At 34.7% G+C, this 21,922-nt stretch overlaps 1 protein-coding gene across 1 annotated transcript; it reads right to left on the bottom strand.

Annotated features, from left to right (window-relative positions):
- Positions 1-553: 553 nt before the first annotated feature.
- On the bottom strand, positions 554-6,801 carry LOC138327740 (cytochrome P450 2J6-like). The gene is made up of 4 exons (XM_069274080.1): positions 5,808-6,801; positions 4,012-4,527; positions 3,330-3,773; positions 554-1,817 (listed from the first exon to the last, which is right to left on the bottom strand). The coding sequence occupies exons 1-4, from the start codon at positions 6,163-6,165 to the stop codon at positions 1,639-1,641; spliced, it is 1,497 nt and encodes a 498-aa protein (XP_069130181.1). The 5' UTR covers positions 6,166-6,801; the 3' UTR covers positions 554-1,638.
- Positions 6,802-21,922: the final 15,121 nt, after the last annotated feature.

Genomic DNA, 21,922 nt, shown 5'->3' with positions numbered 1-21,922 from the left:
TTATTTCTTTTTATTCACAGGTATGCCATGGCCAGATGCCATTCTTCAAAATTAGTGACAGGTGACCTGACTTGAAAACTCCATTTAACCTGGACAGTGGCAAACGTTAATATATCGTATATAGCGAAATCATTTGGTTCTGTGGTCTCTTTAAGGAAGATAAGAAAACATTATAACATCTTAATTAAATACAATCGTTTATTCCTGAACAACTATAAACTTCTCTCGTCTCAGAAGACATGAAATTAATAAGTTACAGGTTTGGTTGAGTGATGATACAATTTCCTACAGAGATTTTTACAAATCACATGACTTCTTAAAATGAAATTTATGAAAGTAAACATTGTGCTTTCTACATGACTTTGTAGAGAAACTCTTCAGAAAAGATATATTTTAGCAATGTCCTGCCTATCGATTACTTTGGTAATTCTTGAGAGCTTGTGTCGAGACTAATTCGAATTTTATGTCAATACGGCTTGCTCTTTTCTTCTTTTAGATCGCAATACTGACCTTATTTGATATTTCTTATATATGAAAAAAAAATACATACATATTGTTGTGAAACAGTATCCCATCTATTGAGGAAGTTAAGTCAATGTCACTGTATTGTATATAAATAGATTGACAATCAGAGTAAAGACTTCGGTAACGCGACAAAGGCAGAGTGAATCGGAAAATAAATACATGTAGTTATAGCAACAACACCGGGACTGAGATAGTAAAAACCAGTTTATTATTGAATATTAGTGACACAATATTCATTTTCATTTATTACTCTTGATAAGGTAATAATCAGACATTGTAAATTGTAAGTTTTGTAAAACCAAAAAAAAAAAAAAAAAAAAAAAAAAAAAAACTTCGCTACACATATATCTTGCATACCTAATATGTTCATTCCACCATACTCATGCCATATTAAAAATACGTACATTATAATGTATTTTGTCATTGTATTCACATTGATAATATGAAGAACAAAGCATTATTAATAGCAAATTGATAATTTTATAGTTTTAAACTTATAAGATAGTGAGTGTACAGTACAACGTTTCCGTGAAGAATAGCGTAGTTCATCCATTTTTAATACATGAAACATCCTCAACTACACTTCATTTATGCTAGTTATCGTCAGTGAATTAACATAAAACATTGTTGTCTCTTTAAATGGTTCCTAATCTACATTATATAAATACAACAACTTACATACACAACGTTACTTATCAAGCCAATCGAGATTATTTACTAGTTACTGTCCATCATTTTCAACTATATTAAAACATGATTGTCGATTCCAAATTTATTTGCGTGAAGAACCTTAAACGAGTTAAAATTAGACGTTTTATTATGCATATTTATAAGTTACCGAATATGTAGAAATATAAGAGCATTTTGTAAATGAGTATCCACTGTTTAGGGATAGATTGTGACATTTTCAAAGCAAACTGTCCCTAAATCAAGAGGCACATACATATGTAAAACAAATACGATTAAATGATAAAAAATAAACAATAAAAAAGTAAAACAAATATCATAATAAGGAGTACGTTCCTACCCTTTTGATGAGCATTCTGCCGTTGTGTTCAAAAGAATGCATCAAAATCTTAGAGCATATTACGTGTATGACTGATTTCCCTTTGTTTAAAGTTTAACAATACGACAGCTGTAGTCCTTGGATGCTCTTGCAAGTCCTAATGTCGCGTCAAACGACGGAAGTTTGTCTGGACTCTCGGGCAGAAACTCGAACCTCTGGAGCAGTGACGTCAGAAATAGATATAGTTCCATCCTGGCCAGGGATTCTCCGAGACAAGCTCGCCGACCTGTATAACAAAACACCTGATTATGCTGAGGTAATAATTACATACTATGTTAATAGCACATCTAGTTATATCGTCAAACGTCAGCGAAGTACATTTTTGTAGTATAGGTTTGTGGATCACCACGTAAAAGCTTGCTTATCGTCTGCCTTGTGAATCTACATTCCATGTCATGTATATGTATATTGTAAATATCAGGTTTAAACCGTTATGCTAGGTTTACACTATGTTCCCGGCGACCACGGTAGCCCCGTTTGCCCGAAACGTGGTGCGCCGTGGAATTTTGGCTATTTTTGCAACTGTATTCAAGTTGAGCTAGGTCTTGTGAAGTTTTGCCACGGTCTTTTACGGATTACGTGGTGGACCGTGGATATAGGGGAAAGTGCTGTTCCCGGAGGTTAAAGGAACACTACGGCTTTAGCACGGTCTATCAAGGATACCACTACGTTCTCTCTAGGCCTGTTACGATCTGATGAGGTCTGCTACGTTTTACACGTTTTGATCGGACTCCAATACGTTTTTTCACGGTCCACCAAGGCTTACTAGGATGAAAGTCTGATGCCGGGCTTTTTGGAGCAACTGAAACAATATTTATTGCCGAAAATGTCATTTCAAACACGTTTTAATTACAAAATTTGTTAAAAGCATATTTTGTATAAATATATAATTATTATAGCCAAGTGTTTCTACGCAAATATTTTTTTCTGTACTAATTTAATCTGCCTTTTGCAATAATAGCTTTGGTATAATTCGAGGGTTTAAATGTGTTTGATAATGACTATTCCTATTTATTAATACAAATAATTCAATGAAGTATCAAATATGTATCAGGCCAGGCAATGATACCCTTATCATATTTTGCTTGCAACGTAAGACCGTAATAAGACGTAACAAGCCGTATCACGCCGGACTTTCAACCGCAACAAGCCGTAAGATGCCTTGAAAGAACGCATCAAAACGGTTTTCATCCACCTTGGCATGCCGTAAAAACCTTGACAAACCTGGACAAAACGGCACGAAACGTGCAGCCAATCTGCATCAACCGTGATCAAACGTGGAAAAAAAACGCAACAGAACGTCACAAAACTTGAAATCACCGTGAAATTCTGGGGAACGTGCTTGCTGCCCATTCACCACGGACCGTCTTGAAGTTCTGTTACGGCCTCGTACGCACTGTTACGTTTTGTAACGTCAATCCCGTTTTATTACGTCCTGTGGCGTTCACCATCTGTACCGTGACTGCCGTGGCAAATTTTTTGACAGTTTAAAAATCTGGCACGGCATCCACGGTAATCACGATCGCTCACGTTTATCTATCACGTCCTTCTGCGTTGTCTCACGTTGTCTTGCGGTCACCACGTTTTGTCCACGGTGGCCTGAAACGGGGCTGCCGTGGCCGCCGGGAACATAGTGTAAACCTAGCATTACAGGTCACAAATGAAATTTTCCCGTGAACCATTTTAACAGTAACCACGTTTGAAGGAAATCAAACACCGGTAAGATATTGTACTGTACCTAACGAGAAAGGCATTACAATCTTTTCTTTGCCATTTAGCTGTCCATTCTCTCCAAGAAATCGTTCGGGGTGAAACTCATCAGGATTTTCAAATACTTCTGGATCTGTCATAACGGAGTCAAGATTCGGGATTATGAATGACCCTTTTGGAATGACCATGCCCCGGAAGTGGATGTCCTTCTTCGCCCCATGAGGCACCGCGAGGGGGACTATATTACCCATCCGAAACACTTCTGTTATAAATGCCCCATAGTAGGGCATGTCGGGTTTGTCGGCGAGTGATGGAAGTCTGGATGTTCCGACCACCTTCAATATCTCCTGTCGGAGCTTATCCTGGACGGATTTGTAGTGCACGATATAAAGTATGGCCCATCGGATCATGGTAGCTGTTGTGTCAGTTCCAGCCACAAATAGGTTCATGACGGTTGTTGTTAAATTGAGATCTGCACAAAGTAAAGGGAAAAACATGTTTGATTCATGAAGACATATTGGATTAAAAATATCATATATAGGTTTCGACAAGTGATAGAATTTAGATTAACAGCGTTTATTGATTTGACGACCATTAGTTTATAAGTAAGTTGATATTACAAAACAATGAAAAGTATATGGTATAAAAGCCTTTACAATTTTTTTTTATTAAATGATATATCAATCAAGTGTTAAGCTACTTTATTTTACCATCAAACACCGGATTCTCTTCGCCATTTTTAGTTTGCTGTAACAGGAAAACATCAATGAAATCGCGTTGGTTGTCTTTATCCAACGTGTTGCGGTGTTCAATCACTTGTTCATTGATGAATTCCTTGATATCTTCGAAATTTTGAACCAATCTTTTAACGCTGAATAAATCTCCTGGAAGATGGCGAACAACCGGAAATGCTTGCGCGGCCCCAGCAACCGAACTTAATCGGAAGTTCTCAGCGAAGAGCGACGTCAGTTGCTTGAATTTGACATCATTGTAATCAAATCTACTCCCAAAAGTAATACTGCAAATGACATTTGATACGGCCATAACGGTCATGTCCTTCATGTTGTACGGTTTTCCGTTTTGTTTTTCGATAACGTCAAGGTATGCAGTAATTTCTTCTTGGATTCTGGATTCCAGCGACCTTCTTCCGAATCCGAAGCTCCGTAAAGTTGATAGAGAAAAGGTTCGGTTTTGTTTCCAGTTCTCACCCGACGAGAAGCCAATGCCTGTATTGAAATAACAAAAAAGGAAATAGTCAGGTAAATTTATATTTATCAAGATGTTACGAGATACAGTGTAGATAGATAGATTTAAAAACTAATTTACGTTTCGTGACTAGGTACTTTCATTGACGAATGAACTCCGACATAGCTGAGAAAACAGGAGAGGTAAAGTCTGGAGCAATGTTTTAAGTCTAAAATTTTATTTTGAAAACAAACTAACCAAATACGCGACTGCATTTTAATCAAGTAATAATTAGAGTTTTGATTTATTTATCTATCGTTACTAGCTTTTGTTAATTGGTATGATAGTTGACGAGTTGTACAATGATTATGTTATTGTGGTTATTTTGACAGGTAAATATACTTGGATGGCCTAGTGGGTGTCACTTAAATTCAAATGGCCAATATTTCATTTCCTCTGAAGTATTGTAGTGGCGTTTCGAAAATCACAGAATTATCAGTTGTCTAAATAGTATGAAAGAAAAATGAATTACATCTTTTATAATCCGAACGCCTTGGGGTAAAATATATTTACCAGTCGTTAGCAGGAACAAAGTGCTGCACAATGTCTTACAGAACATGTCCTTAAATTAAAGAAAGATCAGATGATCAATTGATTGATTGATTAGTAATATTATTATACAACTGTATATCAACTTTGGGTGAACAATCAAATTCCTTATGGCTGTAAATTAGTGGACTGTGGCAAGACCAACAAATAATAGCATCCATAAAATTAAATAATTAACTGATCTCCAGTCTCGTTTCAACCATGGCCTATGAGTTTTTTTGTGATTTTCCCAATAAAACTATGCAAGCAATTATAATTTAGCGTGTCATGTGTATGGTTTTAACAGTAAAATTAAAGATTCACGATATTTCACCATAAAGCACACTGCCATATGATATTTATTTCATTTTCAATTATCCTAACCCTGTCAAATATAAGCTTTGCTAAACAGGTTTTATCCTCAATAAACAAATAATAATAAAAGAATAATATTGATGTTTGTTACTAATACAGCTGGCCCCATAGTTCGCGTTGATTATCATGTGACCGACGGTAACAGCTATACATTATGACTTCCTACGAACGACGAATAAAGAAATAAAAAGAATAGACATATTAAAGGTACTTGTAAGTAAGTGCATCATCAGACTCACAGAACAGTTTACCATGAGTGAACAAGCCATATACCGCGTCAGTAAAATAAATTTAACGTGACAAGCGTATGTATATGTGTATATTATGTATATAATGTACAAAACAACTTTCATCCTACCTTTGTTTTTAAACACAACTTCAGCCAAAAATCCTCCAGGTCTGTCAGAGAAGTCATCTGCATGTTTGACAAAAGCCTCTTTCAGTGCTTCAACCCCATTGATGACCACGGTAAAGTTTGGTCCTATCTTCAAGCCAAATACTTCACCGTATTTCCCACGGAGTTCCCTGAATACTTCCAGTATGTTTCTGTTCCTCAAGAGATGTATGCATCCTACGTAAGGGTACCCAGTAGGACCAGGAGGGACATTGGCCGGCCTTTGTAGTGACCGACTGACCAACAGGATTAACAGTATCACAGCAATGGCCACTGTTACAGTGTTGAAGTTGAGGAAGGAGCTAAAATCCATGTTGTCCATAACATCAGTTCTTGTTTCTATGTGTGTAAATGTCCCTGAGGACGCTTTATAAACCTGTCCTGCTATTGCCGTTGGGGGAGTCGGTGCAGTAAGTTGTTTTCGTTATAACCATGACCAAAGGTCTAGTAGGAGGACGATCGTTCTATTTATAAAACTTTTTGTGAATGTTGTTACTCCGGTATAAAAGCGCTAGGTAAAATCATTGTGTACTCATTGTTCGTATATTTAATGATTCTCAGCGACAGAGACACCAGAGGGTCACTTTGGAGCCAGACAAGCTAAGGTTACTCGACGAAATAAAAATGGACAAAACCAATATGAAATGTTATGGAAATTATATAGACTTCTCAAGGAAGAATGCTTTCTTTCTGTACTGTACAAATATTTTGCACAGGTTTAATATTCATGAAAAGAAGTATTCGGTCATTATTCAGAACGTCAGTGTGCTGCTGTGTATATTATACACAGTCGGTCGGCAAACGTCATGTGATACCTACTGTATCGTACAAAAGTGGTACGCGGCTTCAATTTACAAAAGATGTATGTATTCATTTTATAGTGTAAAGGGCGATCTGTGTCTTTCTTCTGCCCTAGATATCTGGTTTGAAACTTATGTGTACGTTTACTTTTAAGATCGCGACTAAAGTCCTAAACACACATGATAAATCAACATTAAAGAGTAACGCGGTAAATTTAAATGCATTGAATTGAAAATGGTTGGATTGAGTAATATAATCAAGATATTTTTTAAGCTGTAATTGTAAATATGAGTCATTTTGATGAAATTTATGAAAAACGGGTTGTTTTTTATCCTTTACAAACACATCTGAACAATATTGACTTTGAAATATCAACTAACAGACTTTATTGCTCAGTTCCCTCCGGGTTTGAATGGTAAAGTTAAAAAGTTGAAAACTAATTGCAGCCATAGAGATAGTATAACCATGCATCTTTAGTCAGTCTAAAACCAAAACTAGGATTTAAATATAAGGACTGATCTTTAGTTTGCGAATACTGTGTGATTAACAACATTTACTGTTTTTAGTAAGACAATGTAAATTGACACTGTAAAAATACTTACATAAATAAATTAGATAATGACATGACTTAAGTGTTTAATGTACAAAAGTCTGTAAATCGGAACCTAGTATTGTATCAGTTTTGTATCACCCCACATGATCACCGGAAGACGTAGTACACATCATTGGCATTACAATCGATTAAAGTAGCAGTCTCACTCTACCACAACCTGCGTTAACGACCACCTGTTTATATGGGGTTCATGGAATGTTTTCAACACAATGTGACCCCTTCATAAAGTCCACTTGGCCGGCTAGGAAGATGTTTTTCTTTGTCCCTTGAGTGGCCTTCAAAAGACAGGTTTGACTCTAACTAGTTGTTAAATCAAGCGACAACGCATCCTATATCTAGCTAGGTAAAGCACTCCTTTTCATTTTCCTTGTTGGAATTCAAACTCGTAATTTTGAACAATGATTTTCTGTTCAAGACAAACAAGCTTTAATTAACTAAAAATTTACCAAGCTTGTACAATTCAAAAGCGAAAAGTGACTCATGAGTTCTTGACATAAATTGAACAAAAAAATCAAGTCAGATTTTCATCCCGAATTATTTGAGCTCCGAAATTGTAAAGTTAAGAAATTTAACTATATGCATTGATTATTTTGGATGTAACAAGATGATAAGCATTACTTCTCATATTTTATCTATATATGAATGGCTAACGACCTACTGAATCTGTCAACTTACTTTCAGGACAACCTGTATATATTTTGTTTTTCAGATGTGATTATATAAGCACTGTACATGTATATATATGTCGAAATCATTATCGTGTTAAAAAACAGAATCATTTGTTGCCACATGTATATATCCGCGGAGATTTAATGCTGACGACGCTTTGAAATTTAAAGTAATGTAATCGTTGCTTTTATATAAATGATAGTCGTCTGGCATTAGTTCAACCATTAATTCACGAAACAAATACTAAAACTAACCTCATTTTGTGGTTTCGTCCGTCTTGTTGAACTCGACACAATAATAAACCGTATACCCATCATTAGGCTATTGTTGTTCATATCCCCAACATTAAGTTCTACATAATCAACCTGCATACTAATTAAACTTTTTGTGGTCGTGGTAGAACTCATTTGCATATATGACATCACGAATCATCTGAAAGTAAAACTGCTTTGGTCCTAAGGTTTGGAGCGGAAAGTTCGGCTACCTGTCAAGCCATTGTGATATTCTGCGCCGTTCTATGTGAGTTTTATAAGTTTATATGTGAACTGATTAAAACTTGCTCGTTGTATCTTCGGAGTATCTAGTCCACTGAAGAATGTAACCATCTAACATTGTGTTTACGGTATGTGAATATCTGAATTCAGTATTCCAATTATGTATAGTAACACATGTGACCATCGACACGGAAGCTGATAATAAAATCAAGTCTCATTAATAGATATACATATCATTTCAATTCGTATCAGAATTAATACATATATCCATATTTTATATGTATATCCTTGGAAATGTTCAAGAATATGTCCATATCAGCCCTGATGTTATTGAAAGTTAAATTGAAAACTATTACATTTTAACTATGAAATCTTCTACACCAAATACGAAGACGAAATTCCGTAAAATGCATACGACAACTATTCATAGATTAGAAAATCATTTTCCTTGTGTGCACGTTCAGTTGCCAAGTAGGATATGTGAAACTTCAATAAGGCTTTGTTCTATCATTCTATAAATATCAGTGCAATTCAAAATTATTTCATGAATACAATTAAACAGTCATGTATAATAGACTTATCGACTGCATTTTCGTCAGGGATCGGTCAATCATTTGTTCTCTATGATGAATTTAAAGCTTTGAAATAAAAAAAATCTAATGAATAAATATTTCCAATTATAAGCTGGTTTTATAATTTAGATTATATTTTCAACATAAAAATTGCTTCCAAACCATAAACTAATTATAACAATATGCAATTGTATGGTTTTGCTTTCTAACAGTAATTTTATTGAAAAACAGTATTGATTATCAGTGAAAATATACATTCAGTTCATATTTTGCATTGAACTAATAGTTTTCCTCAATTAATTTGATGAAACATCAGAGTAAGCTGTTTATAAAACCATTATACTTGAAAAGAAATAATATTTGACATATACAGGTATAATGAAAACATTGGCCACAATGTACCATAGTGTGCAACAACCGTAGTAACCTACACGAGGTGTGATCGATGTAGAAGATCCTAATACAAATCCTTATTTTGTAATAAAGCATGTCGGCATAGGTTGAAGATAAGGAACTGTCCCACAATAGAAAAAGACGACAAGATCACAGCTAACTCCAATTTCCGAATCCAAGTTGATAAACAGACACAAGGTATCAAGGTCTAGTCAGATTAAGCGAAGACACGAAAACAATCACGTGTAGGGGGGGGAAAAAATTAATGGAGCATTTCTTGTCCAGTCACCTCCTGGACCAAACAAGAAACGTACGCTACTCATAAGGAGCGAGAAACGTCCAATAGAATCAGAACAATAAATCTATTCAAAAGCGTGTTGAAAGAGTTATAATATACACGTTCCCTCGCGGAAAGCAACGTTCCAGGACAGCCACTTGTCCGGAAATATACCAGGGGAACAATGCCTTCGGATAACCCTTTTCTTGACATAAAGTGGTTTGAAATGCGAAATTGTAAAAACCCAAGTTCCTATTGAAGATTTGAATCATGTGTCATCAAACTTTTGAGTAAGGAGTCATATCTAACTACATACGATATAAATCAGATATGGTGCGATCGTAATTCCACTTCGTACAATCACAACAAAGTTTCGGAGCATGGTGATTGCTTTGAGCTCCCGCTCATGACAACAGGATTTTACAAAAGCAATATATTGAGGAACCTTGAAGATTAGTGCAATATATAATTTCACGTGTTTCGCCGGTGAACTATAACCTGAACAAACTTGCATCTTATGTGTAACCAACAAAGTATAAACACTCATTCGCACGTGATTAAATGAAACTTGATCATGATTCCTTCCTGAACATATTAGTTAAGGAAATATAGACGCTGAAACGCGAACAGTCGTAGGTGGCGCCACCCGTTCCCGACCACTGTGACACTGAGAAAAGGGCTGTCTATCAGAATGGTTTATATCAGAACTACACGCTCGTGTTAGAGGAAGAAAGCTACGCCCATGTCTTTACGAGAATGCATTCGATGTGACTTCATAGAAAAGGTCCATTTTCTCGTATCGTACAGAAACCTTGAAACGAATGAAAATTTTATGAGCACACTCACTCAATCTGGGCTGTTGGAGGATTCTTGTCCTGAGGCTTATCAACAAGATATGTATTCTCCACTTTCGTATGTCCAGATGCTAATGTTTTATGTTGGAGGCAAATCTATTAAATTTTGATAGTAAACGTATTGGAAATTATTTTGCAAGAAAATGGAATCTGCGCCGCATATTAATACCAGGTCAAGAAATAAACATAGGCCTGTCCAATTGATTATAAATGTTTTATTTTGGAAAGGATTTGCTGTTTCGCCGTGTTGTTTGGAAGAGCTGGATGTCTTGGTAAAACTGATTATGTTGTCTTGTAGCAACAACGTCGGTGCACTATGTGAACTACAGGAGGGCACTCTGTTGGGGGCCGTGAAACTCAATAAAGTATATACCATGGGAACGAGATGCCGATATTACATTTCATATCTTCGAACTTTTCCGCAATATCATTTATGTCTAGTAGTATTTAAATAAAGGGATACGAAATGCATATTGAAGGAGAAGCCCCCCACAGGTACAGAAAGATGGTGTTCCTACTGGTGGCAGGATTGTAATATCCAGCAAACATTGGCACGTGGAAATGTATGGCCAACACGAACAATGGATTCCCCAGGTACGTTGCTAAGGAAACGAGAGAAAGCCCTACCAAAGTATTACTGAACGGTCTCAATGGGTGAATGCTACCGCGAAAATCCGAGGTTTGTAACGTGAAGGAACAGATACGGTCTACAGTAGTGTATGCAACATTCCAGAGCCATTGGATGGACACTGAACAGAAAAGTGGTTGGTCCGGAATACTCCTACCAGACACCATTCTATAGGCCATGCAGGTCAGCCCCTGGTTACCACAACTGCTTAGATAGATACAATGGACGACGTGAAATCCTGCCAATTCAATAACCCAGTACCGTAATCAGGTACGCACATATTGATTAAAATCGATACACTTAGTCAGGGTACAACTGTAAACTATGTCAAGATTCACTCAATGTATTCGTATCAGCAAAGGATCGTCCGGAAAGTGCATTTTAGACAGACTTGATCAGTTTTAACTTGTGGAAAGAGTTGTCAATCTGGATTCCGTCCTCAATAATTATGCTTTGACTAAATATTAATTCTAACAAATATTGCCTACAATAACACACAAATAATCTTTATTGGAACATATGTATTCTTGTTTTATATGTTGTGGAGTATACCGTAAATATTCATTTTGCAGATAAATGAATAATGTTGTAAGTGTGTCTGGACCCTCTTTGCATGAACCTTCTTGAAAAGGGGGATTTCCACAGTCTGCGTAAAATTTAGCTTGTTTCAGATGTTGTAAATAAGTGGATCTTGACACTGTATCATTAACTCACTTTCCCCTGAATTCCACAATGGACTGTTCTGGTCTTTTATCAAGGAAAATATGTCTTCAGGGTTGAATGATATCACGCAGTTGTGTATTGACTTTCTAAAACTTTGCTTCGACGTAACAATTCGGAATTTTGAATTCTTATACCGGTGATGTGTCTTGCATACACCTAGACTCCTAGTCTGGTTAGAAATATTTTTGTGGAGCCGGATTCACCGAGAATATAATTTCAGGATTTTCTCTCGTTCATACACTTACATAATTTTAATAACGCCTCTAAAGTGATAAGGCCATAACAGCTTAGCGATTTCCTTGTGAATCGCCTCCATCTTTATTAGTGGATATCCAAAGAGTTGATTAACTGTGTGTATAGAAACGTGTAGACATAACATGCAAGCTATACATGTACTTTATTTTATATGCAGCAACCACGTACTGCTTATAATATTGACCTCGAATGGCTTTTACGTCGTCCTTGAGTTGGTTTTTCATTTAATTTTCTTGGTATCGTGAATACTGGGCGTAATGTGATGATTGGCTGGTAATTCTGACGAATCCCCACCATAGGAATGATGTAGGAAATGTAATATTATGTACAATATTTTGTAATATTTTGTTTTTATCTTTATTGATCTCTTTTTGAAAAGAGAACAGGTATTGTAAACAAATGTTCATTGTAATGGTCAGTATTTAAAGTATCCCTACTAATATGTTGACATTGAATATGGAGTCCTAATTTTATAATGTGACCATTCAATTTTGTACATCAATCGGATGGACGTTTCATGTAGATGAATCGAACAAGCAACAAATGAGTGAAAGCATATTTATTTTATCACTGTCAATGGTTTATAGTCCTTACTTAATCAGAATCCATTAATTACGTAATGATGATGTACTTATATGTTCGTCCCATGTAAACTTTCAGTAGTTTATCAATAGTGATACGTAAGATTCTATAGGATTTTTACATGAGTGTTCATTTTGCATATGAGATTTGATGAAACGAGTTCTAAGAAGTTTTAATTTTCGAGTCTTGGCGAGCAAAAATTAAAACTTCGATACTTTTTTATCAAATAACTATAAAAACATACATAACAAACAATTTCACGTCAAAATGTATTCCGAAAATCCGGCGGAGGCCGCCATTTTGTCCTGTGTCCCCTCGTAATCCTGACGTTTAATGGCGTCGTTTTATAGTTTCTGTCTGACGTCACAATGAATTTCCAGCCAAATGAAAATCATCCCCAAGTCATATTACACTAGTGACGTATCGCCAAAAATATAACACGGGCGAAATCATTGGATATCAGGTGGATTGTTAAAACGAAAAACACATGGCATAGTAGAAATGGATTGTCTATTGGATATACTGGGTGTGATTAAATTCACTCGTCGTATTTGACTTGTATGCTTCGTACATAAATGTAAAAATATCATATCATTAATAATTCGAAACAGTCTCACGCCCTTTAGTGCAATGTCACGTTAAACTTGACAAAAATAAGCAAGAAATATTTTAGAAAGGTTAATGAACTAAACGAATCTATAATTTCTTGATTTGAATAAAAATTATTCAACTATAAAAATGAAGTGAATAAATATAACTGAAATGGCTTATCAAATTCCTCAATATGTCTGATACATGTCACTGTGTCTAAGTCATATACATATATATATTACTACCTAATCAGAAAATAAATTAGGCTTTCGTTTAATACGTTTAGATATAAAAGCATGCCTCAAAAATTAGAATGAATAGTAAATTAAACAATCCATTGCTCCTAACGAAAACTATCTTGCACTAGCATATACCATACTTATTGTTTTGCCAATATAAAAGATTGTTAGTTTTGAATGACAAGATTGATTATTATTGTTATAATAAATTGTTATAGTTTTTGTTAAGAGAGAGGGCCCGTATAGACAAGTTGCCTGTATGCCCAATTTCCATTTTCTTTAACATTCAGACCAATAAAATATTCTGAAATGAAAGAAATTATTTTGTCAACGACAAATTCCAGTATTTTACATTTTGGAGTTGGTTGTTATTTGTTATTTAATTCTAGGTTTTGTCAATCATTTGATTTTCAGTGTTCTTGTTGGGATACTTGTTATGATTCTAATATAAACTTTGATTAACTAACCGTTTTATTAAGACTACAGTAATCCGCCATGATTTAATCCGTGCAGATATTGGAGGGAAGATGCAGAAAACTTTTGTAAACGTCCGCCGGAATTCACTTGGTCTCATTATGGGTTGATTGCCTGCCTTCCTCCTTCTCCACAAAATTACAAAAATCAACAGAAAAACTGAAAGAAGTATGTATGAATGAATGTATATACTCACCGAACGAAGTTTGTTGGTCCTTGGAGACACCACACAAAAACAATATGTCAGGAATATCTGTCACGTCTGGAGGCTAACGTGCATGTTCGCTGAAATGAGGCAAAATGGGCCTATCATCACTTCATCAGGCCAGGAAATAAACATTGGTTTCTGATTCAAAAGTTGTTTTTTTGAAAATGATTCGCTGTTTCACCGTGCTGTTTGAAAGAGCTTTGGCAATTTGATAACCATAGACATGTCGGTGCGCTTTGTCAACTACAGGAAGATACTATTTTGGGGGCTGTTCAACTCCAAAAAGTGTTACCATGGGCACGATATATTGCATTCTTCTCTTCGAATTGTGGTAGTTGGTGCATTTTGAAAGAGTTTATGAAAATAAGAGGTTACATTATGAATAGTTATTAATCAGAATGGGCAGAAGATGGTTTGCTAGATGGTGGAAGGATAATATCCAGTAAATAATGGCAACTAGAAATGGATTCCAAGGTCTTACTTAGACACGGAGGAACCCTACCAAAGAACCAATGAATTGGCCGACGGGTGAATGCTTCATGAAACCCTGGTTTATATGTTCGAAATAGATATGGTTACCGAGTACATGTAAGAGATTTGACTGGACATTGAAGAAAAAAGTGGCTGGACAGAATATGCTACAGACAAATTCGTGTCATGAAGTCAACCGGGAAACCATGATTGATTGGAAAGGTACAACGGCGACGGAGACCTGAAATTTAATAATCCAGTACCGTCAAATATCACTGTAAGTTTGGGTGATATATGTGATTTAAAAAAAATGATTGCTCAAGAAATAGCTGCCGACAACAGATGATATTCTTATCAGTCATGAACGGTATTAACGTGAGAAGGTTTTATATTCAGCCAACTGACATTAACAAAACTTTATTAGAACCGTTATTGTATTTGCTCTTTTGTATCCAATGGTTCATTCGCCAATTTGAAAATTGAAACTAGACCTTTCGCAAAGCCCTGTTCTGTGTCGTGCCCTCAATATATGACATTTGATTTTGACACTTGATGATCAAGTGATTTGAATTTGTTAGATATGTGAAATATTGTATATTGTTATGACTAGTAAATTAATTGTTGTCGGCAGCAATGTATAGCCCATTGCTAAGCCGTGACCAATATAACGCCGATATAAAAAAAATAATGATAAAATTAAGAAGTGTAGCATTCTGTCTTACATTCATTATTAGCCAGGAGTGGGAAGAGCAGGATGCTGTGGATAGTCTGTGCAAGAATAAATGAGGAAGATCGGGAATTATTATGATTAATGGTTGTTCCTTTGACTAAGGTGGCAATAATCATTGTTTAAATAAACCTTGAATATGTCTGCCGTTTTCTATGAAATTTAATTAAAATGCCAATTTAATAGAAGAAGAAATATAAGATGAACTTTGAAAAAGATATCAATGCATATGAGAAAATTTTTTTTAAATGGTGCATAAATAATGGTGAGGACATTTTAAATAATCGATTTAAAATTTATGCTCAACGAGATTAGTAATCGCTGTGATATTACTCATTCTTGTTCTATCAGAAGTTTGACTACCCTTCGTTTCTACTGACGGGATGAGAATATATAGAACAGTAAATGAATTTTGCCTCTTTTGCGAAAACTAGATGTACGTGTTAAAGACTCTTTCATATGTGGTATTATGAAGGAAATGGCTAATTCAACCCGAGGGTCACAAAAGTAGTAAAACCAGAGGTCCAGAGGAATTGATGCAACTTTTTGTGATCCCGAGGTAGAAACTCCCTATCCTTCATATCCACTTATGAAGGAGTATATTTTCTTTTATACCTCAACGATTTATTGCATAAGTTTTTTTTTTTTTTTTTTTCTTTTTTTATTTCTTTTTTTTTTTTTTATAGCACTCAGGGACTATATGTTCATTCTCTATGCATATATGGTCCCAATGCGACAATGTGTATATAGCATATGTATATATATATATTTTTTTTTTTATTATCATTTCACAATAACAAGTCTCATTGTTTCTAACAGTAATTGTTTCTGACGTTGAGATAGAGAGTAAGAGAGGAGGAATCGAAGATAGAGAGGAGGGTAGTGAGAAGTAAGGAGAGGAATGAGTGGAGAGGAAAATACAGAAAGATAGAGAGAAATACAGAGAGAAGGTGAGAGAGAGAAAATATTACATAAAGCTGATAGGGGGAAACAGGGGATAGAAAAAAAAAATGACAGAACGGAGATGAGGGAGGTAAGAGAGAAAAAGACAGCGAGATCGTGAGCAGAAAAAATAAAAAAGAGAGAGAGTGCAGGGGAAAAGACAGGATGGGGGAGTTTGAGAATAGAGAGGATGTGGAGGCAGGCGAGACAGTCGTGGTGCGCGTGGCCGAGTAGTCCACTAAGCTGTAGATGAGCGACAGAATGTGTAGTTAGAGTAAAATAGAAAGCTCCGTAAGGGAGTACATAGTATCCGGTCAAGGGAGTGAGTTTATCCGGTAAAAGGGAGTGAGTAGGAGAAATGAGAGACAGGCTCAGAGCAACGTGTCTGCAAAGCTAACGTAAGCTATGCTACTGTGAGAGTCAAGAAGTCATCATCTTTATTACAAAGGATTCACATTACGCTAATATTCATTTATAAATACAATCAAAGTGGAAGAGAAGAAAATGTGACTATTTTATATATGTTTGAGTAATTTTTGTTTTTAATTGTTGTAAATATCCATTGTCTCACTTTTTCCATATTTGCTAAACGAATATTCTTCTTTCTCAGTGTCATCATAGTGCATTTTTTTTTATGTTTTATTATCTTTTTTCGCCATTGTTTCAAAATCTACACTGTATTATAATTTCTGAGCGAGTCATGAACCAAAAGAACATTACACATACCAATTATACTTAACAAAATTGATTTCGATGCGCTACACAATCTTCATTTGTAACAGGTATACATCAGTAAGTGTGCATTGCCCTATATTCCACCAAAACAGTCCATATAAAAGGGAAAAAGGCTATGACTCCTCAAATCTGTATACATAGGAAAGTGAAAAAAAAAAAAAAAATAAAAAAAATTATACTTTTTCAAGTATGAATACTAATTATGCCATATTTTGCATTGATATTATTACAAACCATGTACATGCAAATTAGAATAATTCAAAGAAATTATTTTACCAGGTATCATTACACGCATGTAAAAAGTTATTTATGCATGTGTTGCTTGGCAAATGCCTAATTTTCCTTACATCGCTATACATTTTCAATTCTCGTTTTTTATATACCCGTGTAAAAATGTCAAATTTCCTTCGGTTCTTTTTTCACTATACGTAGTATGTTTTATAAACAGAAAAAAATACTATAATCGATTACTAAGGACATTTAAATCTTCATATAGCTGGCACGATTCCGTTTATAGCCGGTAATAAAATATAGTTTGATATTTGCATAAGTTCCTTCCAATTTTAATTTTTCTTAAACGTTTCATTGACTTTTTCCGAGAATCTTTTACTACATGTTCACATTTAAAATAAAGAAAATGATCGTAATCGCTCCGTTACCTGAATGTAAGTACACACAAAGGATTGGATTCTATTTTTCCTCTCTCCCCTCACCTCACACATCTGTACAGTAATTTTTTCTACAGGGTAGTATACACGATGAAAAGTTTCCACCTAAAGACTTTTAAAATTTATTCTATATCCAAAGACGTCGAAAACTAAAGTTGAGTGACTTGTTTTTAATTGTAGTATCGCTTGACAATTCAAATTTATTTTTCCAAAAAATTAAGATGTATGTGCTTTAATTTTCTTATTCTTTACTATAAGTCATAAATTACCTTTATTGGTAAGCTTTTCAAGAGGAAATACACTGTCTCTACTCTTAGTCGTTATTTGCAATTTACAAAGCATCATGCGTGATTGTTGTATTAATAGAAGGAATTAGATTGGATGTTCCCTGTAACCACCAACTTTGGAATTGATTTTTTCAATCAAGCATAATAAGCTGTGACATCCAGTTCTGTTTCGATGGTCAGCTTGTTCAAAATATACTTCTCACAGATTTTTCCAGAATCATCGATTACATTGTCAATTCTGTTAAAATAGATTTATCTTTAACCCAACTTGGAAATAATAAGGAATATTTCCCGTTTTTAATATGTCTGTTGCCCCAATCATGATTTCTTTTCTTACTATCTATGAGTAATTTCGTGGATCATTGCATTTGTTATCCACCCCCCACAATTTTCCACGTCACTTTATTATATCGCTAAATAAAAAATCTGATTTCAAAGTTGACTACATGCGTCAGTTTATTGACTCTTATTGCTATAAGAAAATAAGGCCGCATCTATACCGTATTGATCAACTATAGAAAAATGGAATAGAGGTCCAGTTAGCACCAACATTATCAAAAAATCCATTTTAACCGCCATTGCCCCTATATTAACACATATAAATATGAGATTCCACATCGTGATTCATTTGTAGGCCCGCCGTGTCCTTTAGTGTTTTACACGATAGAGTGTCTTTCTCTTATACACTTTTTCTATTTTCGCCCATCCCTATTGTAGGTGAAAAGTATCTTTATTCCAATACACTAGATCTAGTGACTTTACTTATTTTTTTGAGTCGACGCTATATATGTAAATTTAGTAGATAAAAGTATGGCTTTTACGACAGTAATTCTACCATTAACATAGTTAATTTTCTTTTCTTCCAATTCTTAATGTCACGTTTCTATAGCCTCTAATTTTAACTCCCAGTTTCGATTCTGACAGGCAAATTTTATCTGGTCCAAAAAAATATCCTAACGATTTTACTTGCCCTCTACTCCAGGTTATATTCTCATATACATCATTTCTAAATTTGTTTCTTTCCCTAGCCAAATACCCGTCTGATTTGTCTTTGTTAATCTTTAACCCCAGAAAGTTCCCCAAACATTCCAATTTTCCTCTAAGGCCGTTACTAGTATCAGAATATTTTTCAAAAACAAAGTTGTGTCATCTGCTAATTGAGCTTATTTTATAAATTGTTTGATTTCTTACCGTTACATAAATGACATATTCCTTGTTGGAGCGTATCCTAATTGCCATAATAATCGGCCGCTATGATACAAAGTAGACAAGATAACGGACAACCTTGTCGAAATACCACGATGTAATATTAAATCTGTTCTGGAAATCCAGTTCATTATTAGAAACATACCCGGTAAACATTATTATACATAGATTTTACCCCGCCTATTTGGATAAAGGATTCCCCCAAGCCAAATGCTTCTAAAGAAGCGGAACATAAACTCCCATTCAATCGTGTCAAAGGTCCTAAGTAAAGTCTAAGAAATAAAACCGATGCATCAATGTTAAAATAATGTTCCCGAAAAATCTATAAACATCGCTGAATTTGTCTAATATTGAAACCAATAAACCTGACTATTTTTATATATACCCGTTTTGGTCTGTATTAATAATTTTTTTCGATTAAATTGTTTTAACCTGAACGATTAGAGGCTTGAGCAGCTATATTTTATAATCGACATTGAGCGAGTGTCACTGGCCTCCAATTTTTTAAAAGATCGATCCTCGTCACCCTTTTTTGTGTAGATTAAAGATAAAATTCCACATTTTTGCATATTTGAAAATTTCGCCCTCGGCGTTGCCTTCATTTTTAAAGAGTTTACAACTAAATCGCCCTACATGCGCTCCAAAATTTTCTGTAAAATTCTACTGTTTAAACCGTCCATCCCCGACTCTTTCCCAATTTCATTTTAAAGCACGGTTCTGTTTGCATTCATCAGACGGTTAACTGCCCCTCACATATTATTTTTTTTAGTCAGTTAGCTGATAAAGAATGTGGGATATTTGTTTCAATAATAGTAAGTTTTTATAGCGTTCGCATCCGGTTTGTTACTGGGTGTACAATTTTTTCGATAAAGAATTATGTTCGAACTGTAGAATTTCATTATTTCCGGGGGTAATAAGTTGATCCATCATCAGCTTTTTAACTTGTGTATAACCTTTTTTGAACTGTCTACTTTTTTCTAAATTTAAAAAATATTTTGTTGGTTTCTATCAACCATGTTCTTATCCATTTGGCTCTTGCTTCTGACTCTGTGCTCCTACTGCATACGTTTTTTTTCATCATAAATCCTCTAATTGTTTTATCTATCTCACTATCTTCACCCATTCTTTAATCTCTTTTCAAATTCTACAATGTCGTTTTTTCTGATTTTTTGCATATTTGATTTTGTACAAAAAGCTTATTGATGTTTCTTTTATATTGATTTTACACCATGGGGCGTCCCACAATTGTCATTTGTTTAGCGTTGTATTAGATTTGTTATTTATTGTGTTTTTTTTATAACATTTTTATTGCATGCACATATCTTTCATCGTTTATAAATAATGTTGTTTAAATTCAATTACCCCCTCCCGTCCCCCCTGTTTTTTTTTTAACTTCGTCCCAAATACTTTTAAACGGAAATCCGCCATATGATCGGTGAACGATCATAGCTGGTACTGATGTCACAAGATTTAATCATGTTCGACATATTTATTATCGAAAATGCCAATAATCCTATTCGGTCTTGCATCACCTGATTCCTTACGCTTCCAGGTAAATTGTAATACGATGTAGGTTTTATTTTTCACGGCCATATAGTCAATTTAATATGGCAGATTTTGATCAGTTTATATCAAACCATTTACTGGTATTTCTTTGTATATGTATTTTTATTTTTTGTACTTTCTGTCAATACTATTGAAGGAATCATTAAAATACACCTACCCAAGATTATGTGTCCTCCTTCTGAAAAAACGTTCAACATTTTGTTGATACCTTTTTGAAGAAAACATTTCTCGCGTGCACTTAATCATTCGGTGCGTATATGTTGACTAAAGTATATATGTTATTATTATACTTGATATTTATTAAAATAAAGCGTCCGTCGTCATCTTTGTGTTCACTAATAATGTTATAACTATTAATTTCCATAATTTTATACAAGCTCAAATCTGATTGGGGTTTCTGATTTCGGGGACAATTTTAATAAATGGGATTATTTTGTTGGAAAGGATCCTAGAGCAGAGCGTGATCAGATTACAAGAATATTTAAACCTTTCGTTGTTATATAATGATCTTACTTGGAAGACATTCATGTGATATCACGGTGGTATTACCCATGACTCCCTCCCCATATGTATACAAAAAAATGAGGCATACCAAACTGAAGCTGATATTGATAGTATGTAGGATTTATATTTCAAGATTGTTTTTTTTTTTTTCTTATATTTTCAAGTATGTGTTTGCCTTATAAGTGCTTTGCAATTCGTATAGAAATACCGAGAGTAGATCTGCTTCATTACAGAACCTGACGTGTATTAACCAAAGGCCAATGAGAATAGAGTATCCTGGAGAATCAGTTCATATCTTATATTTTTAATTTTTATCTTACAAGAATCCATACCCTTTTAATTAGCCTGTAATACTACGCTGTTCGTCAAAATGGCCATCTGTTTGATTAATTCTAGAATGTATATATTTTGTGTGCCTATACCGTTACACCTTTTGATAAAAACGTCGTCTATTTAACGTTGAATGTCCGTTATATACGTAGCTTCGTAGCAATGTAAACCACGTTATTTTTACGTATACAACGGTATTCTTTTTCATCCAATTCAAGGACGCCTACATCGTACATTCATATATTCCGTCTTTGCATATGATAGAGTTAT

The sequence above is a fragment of the Argopecten irradians genome, chromosome 7, assembly GCF_041381155.1.
Source record: "Argopecten irradians isolate NY chromosome 7, Ai_NY, whole genome shotgun sequence".
Classification (NCBI taxonomy): Eukaryota; Metazoa; Mollusca; class Bivalvia; order Pectinida; family Pectinidae; genus Argopecten; species Argopecten irradians.
This window is presented reverse-complemented; position numbering and strand designations above follow the sequence as displayed.